General features: G+C 45.1%; 1 protein-coding gene across 1 annotated transcript; it reads right to left on the bottom strand.

Annotated features, from left to right (window-relative positions):
- Positions 1-412: 412 nt before the first annotated feature.
- Positions 413-7,141, bottom strand: LOC139049691 (uncharacterized). The gene is made up of 10 exons (XM_070525407.1): positions 5,171-7,141; positions 4,985-5,038; positions 4,864-4,923; positions 4,692-4,757; positions 4,437-4,502; positions 2,335-2,403; positions 2,124-2,189; positions 1,970-2,038; positions 608-1,352; positions 413-546 (listed from the first exon to the last, which is right to left on the bottom strand). Exons 1-10 carry the CDS (start codon positions 5,471-5,473, stop codon positions 419-421), a joined length of 1,626 nt encoding a protein of 541 aa, XP_070381508.1. The 5' UTR covers positions 5,474-7,141; the 3' UTR covers positions 413-418.
- Between the last annotated feature and the right edge of the window lie 1,310 nt (positions 7,142-8,451).

The following is an 8,451-nucleotide window of genomic DNA, read 5'->3' as shown; positions in this document are numbered from 1 at the left end:
CCGAGGCTGATTGTAGGCTCAAATATGCGCGCACACATGGCGCTGCGTGTTCCGCTCACCTCAACGCCAGCATAAACTCCGGCCATGACGCATTAAACCACTTCAGCACGTCTCACAGAACCATTTACCACGTAGAAAATGCACGTTATACTAAACAGACCGCATGACCGCGAAAACAAACGCCAGAACCTGCCGCCGAGCGTATACCTGCCATGCGAAAGACCGCTTTCACCCAAGCCAGTATGGCGCTGCTCATAGGCGGTGCCACTGCGTTCACAATATCGCGGCGCCTACGAAAAAATGGTCTATATAATTCCTTGATTTCCTTGTCTATTTTATGTTTTCTGGTTACTAGACACCCTGTTGAATGAGAGCAGGTTTAAGGTTGCATAACCCTGCACAAATAAAAACCATATCGCTAAATGTTTGTTTTGATTTGATTGGGAGTGCCTGTCTTGATCCGGTTGATTGCACGTTCCACATGAATGCGGACAGATGCAATGCGCCTTGTGGTGGTGACCTCCTTTTCAGTCAACTGCTTTTTTCCTGCAAAACAAAATGTGGCATTGTATTTACTGAAAACTATGCCAGTTGCATCAAAAAATACCTTTCGTGAAGGCTGGCGTGTTTAGCCGGACACCTTGCACAAGTAGCTCGTCGTCAAGGGAGAAACCTCGGTCCGCCATTACTTCATCACCTCTCATGAAGTAATCTCCAATGCCACTCTCCCTTGTGATGAGCTTGTCCGAAGCACGTCCACCATATGCCTTAGATACGAACATGATGTGCCCGTTAGGGGCAATAGCCACGAGGAACTTTATAGTGTTGTGTGCTTTATAGCTACTAAACGTCTGTGCCCTGGCCATTAGCTTCTTTGGGCGCTGCAACATAACTTCAGTGCAATCAAGAATGCACGTTGTGGAACCATATCCACTCTCCGTGAAGGACGCTGGCATGCTGTCCTTGATGTCTTCTCTTGGCAACCAATTGACAACCCACTTCATTACTTTGCACAGCACTTGAAACATGTAGCGAATGTTGTTCCCCACAGCAGAAACTGACATCTGGAAAATTCTCCCTAAATGTCCGTACAGAAGACCAAGACGAAGCCTCATAAGGCACATCATTAGCTGGTCAGCACGTGACAATATGCTTGCCTTTTTGGCCAATGTCGACACTGCTTTCACAAGGTTGTTGAAAGCTGTTTGCGAGATGCCCGTATAAAACAAAATGTCATCAGCAGAAAGCTTCTCCACAAATGAAGTTTTGTGTAGCGCAATCTTGGGAAGTTGCGCATAACAGTGGTCCTCATAGTTCACATTCTCCCACTGTGTTGACTTGTGTTTTTGAACCTAAAAAAATAAAAGGTAGGATGTCAGAGTCAAGGCACCAAGCTTTGTGTTTTGAGTCGTTCAACCATACTCAGAAGAGCTGAATGCAAGCGATTAGAATCTTAGTGAACAGTAAATCGGAGCATGGTTGAAACGCATGCACTTGTGTTCTAAGCCAGGTGGTCTTTAATGTTTGTGTGGTCTCTCGCACTACAACCTGAAGTAAATCAGTTCTGAAATGGCTATACGCACATGGCATATTTTGGTGTGTTACTCCACATCCATTCCCCAACTTAGGAAATTTTAGTTCAATGTTAAGGGCAAATAAACATGGTACATTGAAATGTTTACTTTTTACAGCAAATTTTTTTTTTGCAAGCAGCAGGCATGGTTCTTAGGAACCAGTGTGTGTGACAAAGGAATTGTGCAAAGTTTTTGTTTTTGGTACATGTAGGCTGCACTGAAATCTGACAAAAGTTGCACGAGCTTTTGCGCACCACATTACTGTTGAAAAGTGTTAAATGTAACAGTCGGTCACTTTTACATTTAGCAGATGGGACCATTAACAAAAATGGTTGTGAAGACACTACATTATCTAAATGATGTCAGTTAAGTGTGGCAAGCAATGTTTCACTCACACTGCTTGTACACTGTACTTGAGGTCTTGCGGTGATATTGGAGTCAGCAGCAGCCATGGTCTGTGTTGTCTGAAGTCACATTTGATACATGAATGCTTAACCACCATTATAAAACAAACAAATATGAATGAAATGGTGCAATTTTCCCCCTCACCTTGTCATGGTGTGTTGGTGGCAATCCTGCTTCAGCACTAATGCTGGTACTAGGTGTTTGTACCATCTGAAATAAGTAAAACAGCGAGTTTTTCGTCTGTAGGAACAGAGAACTTGTTATTACTGTCACAACACAGAAATATGGCCCATGTGAAATATAGCCCCCAAATCTGGGAGTGCAAGTGGATTCATGCAGCCATTACTGAACTCACTCTGGCTGCCTCGAAGCACGCCTTTGTCTGTGGTACACAGGCAACAGAACTGCCCTTTGTCTGTGTAACCTGAAAGTAATCAGCATGATATGAGGACCTTGCAGTAAAAAAAAAATTGCTTTTCATAGTACAGTGTAAGGATAAAAATTCTGCGGATTCTAGACTGTCAAGTCGGCATTAAGTATGCTGTGTGTTAAGCTGTGCCTACTCAGGTCCTTCCTCAGGAGACGAAGTATTGTATGTTTGCGTACTACCATAGTGTAATGAAGTCATGCAGATTCACATGTTTAACTGCAGTTACTGTTATACACTGACAGTTCTGACCGTGGCTGCTCCTTTCTTTTTTTCTTTCAACCTGTCTTCATATCCCTGTAAAGTGCAATGGTAATAAATATATATTTTTGCCACACTTGTTCGATCATCATCATTATCTTGCCCAGCCAAACTACACTTCCTGCAGGGCACAGACCTTTCCAACTTCTCTCCACTTAACACTGTACTGTGCCAGCTATGGCAAACTCGTACCCATAAGCTTCTCAGTGTCATCTGCCCACCTGACTTTCTGCTGCCCCCTGCCATGCATGCATTGCTTATCTTGAAATCCAGGGCGATACTCGTAATGACGAACAGTTTCTTACCTTCGCATTACATGCCCTACCCACACCCATTTCTTAGTCTTGATTTTTGATTAACTAGGATGTCATTAACTTGCATTAGTTCTTGATCACTCTGCTCTCATCCTGTCTCTTAAGGCTGCATGTATCATTTTCCTTTCCATAGCTCAGAGCATTGTTCTCAGTTTGGGTGCAACAACGCTCCGTTAGCCTCAATGTTTCTGCCCCATAGGTGAGTACCGGTAAGGTACACCTGTTACATAATTTCCTCTAGTGCCATTCATGATCGGATAGCACCTGCCATATGCACTCCAGCCCACTCGTAGTCTTCAATTTTGCTGTCATGATTTGGACCTGCAGACACATCCTGCCCTAATTAAATCACCCTTGTCACTTCCAATGCTTTCGCTAGCCACCGTAAACTCATTTCCTGCTGGGGCTGCGGAACACCAATTTTCTGTATATTTATACCGATCATTCTGCTTTGCCTGTGTCGTCAATCGTGCTTTGCAATTCATCTTCTGCATTACTTAGCAAGGCAATGTAATTGGCAATATCATAGATTACTAAATCATTCTCCATTACTTTTATCCCTAGCCCAAGCATTTAAATATGTCTGGTAAACATGTATAAAAAATTGGGAATATTTTGTACACCTCTCTGCCTGATACCCTGCTTTTTTTTGTGGAATTTTGTGACTTTCTTTGTGGACGACTACGGTGACTACCGGTGCAGCTGTTGTGGATACTCATGCTTTCATGTGCTAATTAGCACACTTCATAATGGTAAAAACAACAAACAAGTACACAGCACTTAACGATAAGGACTGGTTTCTGCTTTGAGGTAGAAAAGTAATGCAGCTTTGAGCCATACAATAAGAACCAATTGCATGGCTTCATTGGTCATCCTTTTTTTTTTTTCAAGCGTCATGTTATTGTAGTTGAGCAAACTATTAGCTGCAGTGCAGATACAGTAACAACATCCTCAACGATTTTATCTGTGGCAATTAAAAAAATCACTGGAGCCAAAGTCAACGTCATTAATGTAGTCCTCAGAAATGAATTAAACAGAGTATGAACTCAGGCGATTGTGTACAATATGGCAAGTCATAAATTAGCTAGGGCATTCACTTTAGATCCCATTACAAAATCTTAGTACGTGCAAGCGCTGTACAGAGCAAAGTTTGGCCTGCCTTGTTTAGGAAAATTCTCGGTGCAGGCAGCAGCGCAGATCTTATGAGCGGTTTAACGTCCCAAAACCGCGCATGCATTGCGAGGGACGCCATAGCGGAGGGATGTGGTTTATTTCTACCATACGACTTAGCACAACAGTGGCCTCCATCGATACGCGGCCGCTACGGACGAGATTCGATTCCACGTCCTTGGGCACAGCAGTCAAACGACATGGCCAGTTAGTCACCTCGGCGAGTCCAGTGGCACAGAAGCCATTTGAATTTTACAGCATTGTTAATAAACTGTGGGCACATACCTCGGATAAAGCAGCAGAGCAAAGCAGTTGCAAGCCAGCATTGCAACTGTCATTGCTGTGTTGTACCTGCGAAAAATGCATTTCGATATGTGTAGTACTTGAAGATGAACATAAACAGATATCAAACGCGCTTCGGCGCGTTTCGAAAAATCAGCACAACAGTCAAACGATATGGCCAGTTAGTCACCTCGGCGAGTCCAGTGGCACAAAGTCATCTGAATTTTACAGCATTGTTAATAAACCGTGGGCACATACCTCGGATAAAGCAGCAGAGCAAAGCAGTTGCAAGCCAGCACTGCAACTGTCATTGCTTTGTTGTACCTGCGAAAAATGCATTTCGATATGTGTAGGACTTGAAGATGAACATAAACAGATATCAAACGCGCTTCGGCGCGTTTCGAAAAATCAGTCTGACAGTCGTGCATACATTCGTCAGAGGAGGACTGGGAGACGGGGCCGCCTGTGGCACAAGGTTTTCTTTTGCTCTCTGGAAATGAAAGGGGAACGCTTATTACCGATGTTATCGCGAACACAACGTGCGAGCCTACCTTCTTCGGCACTTGGACGTCTTGTTTCGTGATGCGCCGCCGCCCCTTCAAGACCTACGATTAATTAAAAAACGACCACTGTCATCGCGCTTGCCCATAACTTGACCTTGTTGGCTCATATTTGCATATTTATAGCCCATCTAAACGTTAGGGGCTGACGATGGAGACCCACACAGCGCATCTTACCTTCCTCGCGTATCCGAGCTGAAGCATTGGCTCTGGATTCTCAGATGTCCGCTTCCCGTCGACAAAATGAACCGAGCAGACGCGCGACGACTCCGTAGGGACGAATCCCTTACGATTTACAGCGCTAATCCAGCGATGCTTCAGTACCGCGTCGGCAGGAAACCGATGCAACAGGTACATGTTGCAGCCGCAGTCCTCTTGCAGAACATTGTGCGTGCTGCACTGTCCTTTTCTTGCTGCATTGCGCTTCTTTTGGTTGTTCGAACAACCGTACACAGCGCAGTGCTGCCCGGACGTTTGCATAGCCTGTGCGGATAAGCTTAAAATCGCGAGAACTTGGTGCAGTCAATGCGGGAACAACGTGCATGCAGCGTGCGCGACAGTCCAGCAAGAGAGGGCAACTATGAGACGCTAGCTACTCTCGCTACCGGGGGCCTAATATCCGTTTCCTAGTCTCTGGTTCGAGGCTTCCGGTGCAAAGGTCTATACAGTAACTCTAGAGGGGGAGTCGGCAACGACACTCTGCTGACTCCCTCAGTATCTGAAGTGAACTTCGAGCAGACGACTCCCGTTTTACCGCACCGCCTTTCAAGCTGCTCCTTCAGCAGGCTCATCTTCACGCACAAAGAACCCATGAAGCCCTTTAAAAAAAGAATGGTCCCAAGTTGAAAAAGCTGGACATTGCCTGCTAATCCCCGTCATCACATCAAAGTATTTTATTCAGACAACATCAACAGTCTTTTTATGATGCGCAGAGAAAAACGAACATGTTGGACTTCGTTAAAATCCCCTTCTCGCCTCGAATAGAACACTCAGAAGTGGTGAAATGGCGTACCTCACCGCACAGTTCTTTATTCATCAAAGTCTCAATCAAAGATTTACAAACAGTAGTTGGAGCGACTAAGAAATGACATCACGAGAAACTGACATCCCCAAAAATGTAATCTTGCTAATTATAGAGCAGTGATTAAGATGTAGAGTTGGTAATTACAAAATCAGAAAATGGTTCCTTAAAACTGAGAATATATATGTTGTTTTGGTTGCGCAGCACGTTGCAACGAAGTGGTCTAGCATACGTGGAAAATGCTTTTCTCTAAAAAAAAAAAAAAAAAAATCTGCACAGTAGCACTTTCTTCAATAACATAAAAACACGTACGACGCAAATGATACTGTATGCAAAGATAACGTAAACGCGCGTGCAGTGTCGATGTTGACGCGTTAAGATAGGTTTCTTAACACTCTAGAATTATTATATGGCACACAAACAAGGAATTAAGACGCGCACACAATCCTAAACGCTTAATCATCGTACATATCTTTGTTCATCCTCTCCAAATGAGAAGGAGTGATCTTGAAGCTGTAACAGCAGCTGTCCTTCAAGGTTCTTTTTGCGTGCAGCAAACCGCACAACGCGTCTGTCGACAATCTGTTCCTTTGCTTTGTTTTCAGCAGGTTTACTTGCGAAAATACGCGTTCGACAGCAGCGCTGGAGTGTGGTAGGCACAGAAGGTTCTTCATAAAACTTATCAGCAGGGGTACTCTTGTGATCCGTCTCCTTTTTTCATTTGAGACACTTTGTGCCAGAACTGGCTCGCAGTCAAGTCAACGTGGTTGCTCAGCTCCATGTTGCGAAGAAGTCGCCATTCCCTGTCCAGTTCGTTCACTTCATTTTCTTTCACGATCAGGGGAAAGGAGACCGCAAGCGATGCGATTGATGGTACTGTCTTTCCCAGGACAACTTTCGGGTCTATGACTCGAAGGTTTTTCATCTGTTCACTTTTTAGGGGGCACCGCAGGTAGATCTGGTGAGCTGCTTCAATAAAAAACTCTAAACACCGCAGCCGAAAGTTGTGAACCTGATTATCGTTTAAGCCGTGCGCGTTACCGGCTAGTGCGGCAGTTGGCTTTGCTCCGAGGTAAATTTCTTCCAATGGCAGGAACTTGGCTGGGTCTTTGTACCGCACATCGGACAACGGCATGGCCTCCAGGTACTCTCGGTTGATGTAGCATTCCAGTATGCATTTCAGCATGGCCGAACCCTTTTCATGGAGCAAGTGAATTCTGGTTTCTTCCGACTGCATTTTCTTATTTAGGTTAGTGAAAAAAGGCAGGATGTACTCAAGAAACTCGAGGTAGAGTTTCGTTGACGGGTCAGTCAGTTTTTCCAGAATGGCTTCTGCAGCAAGCAGGCGGTCATCAGTGGCTGCTTTTTTGAAAAACAAAATCAGGGCAGGCATCTGCTCAAGCAAGCGTGTCACAACTTGGAGAGACAGCCACCTTGTTTGGCTTGGGTGCAAGAGCTTGTGCGGTTTCACCTCTGCCAGCTTCTGAAATTCTTGGAAGGCAGATGTCTGCTTCGGCGACAAAAAAGTAATTGAAAACATCGCGTGCCAGATATTCAACTCCTCTTGGAAGTGTTTTAAACGCATACGAGGCGCACAGATGGAATGAATGGCAAACGCACTTCATAATGAAGAGGCCTGGAATTTCTGCTTGTATCAGCGACGCGACAGAATGATGTGCACCCATCATTACGTTCGCTCCGTCGGCTGCAAAACCAATCCAATTTTTGTCGTACGGAATTTCCACTGCACTGAACACCGCCTTTAAGCTAGTGTAGAGAGCTGGCAGTCGCATCACTGACTGGTACTAAGTCCAAAAACGCATCCATTATGCCGCCGTCGGCGTTCATTACTCGGGCGACAGATGCTTCACCGTAACCTTCTCAGTGGATTCGTCCACCAGAAGGGAGAACTTCTGTGTGCGCAAAAGCTCACAGAGCTCTTCGCGACTCTCCTCTCCAAGCACATTCTTTATGATTGCAGCGCACTTTGTCCGGCGGCAACTTAAGTTCTTTGCAATCTGCGAGTCGTCACACGACGCCTTGACAACATCAACTAAATGCCCCATGGCATTAAAAGGTAGATTGTGTTCCGTGACAAACGCGGCAAGTCTGATTTCAGCCTCTTTGACCGATTTGTCTACTTGAGTTTGCCCACTTATTTAAGGCATGGATGTCAGCGCGCGGGTCGATTGTAAGCTTGCAGCGCTTTTCTTGTGCTTGGAGCTTGCAAGGTGGCGGTCGATTTCTGATTTTCTACCTTTACAATCGGATCTGCATGCTTTGCAGGAAAAGTACAAGAGCCCTTTTTTACTGGCTGACAACCACCCTCTGTACTTCGGATCCGCTTCCCATTTGGTCAAATATTTTTGGTCGTACGCTTTCGCTTTCTTTTTGCTTGGCTCACCATCATCAGTCTCCTGGTCCAGAAGTTGCCATC

The sequence above is a fragment of the Dermacentor albipictus genome, chromosome 9, assembly GCF_038994185.2.
Source record: "Dermacentor albipictus isolate Rhodes 1998 colony chromosome 9, USDA_Dalb.pri_finalv2, whole genome shotgun sequence".
In the NCBI taxonomy this organism is placed as follows: Eukaryota; Metazoa; Arthropoda; class Arachnida; order Ixodida; family Ixodidae; genus Dermacentor; species Dermacentor albipictus.
The sequence above is the reverse complement of the archived record's forward strand: the minus strand, read 5'-3'. Positions and strand labels throughout refer to the sequence as shown.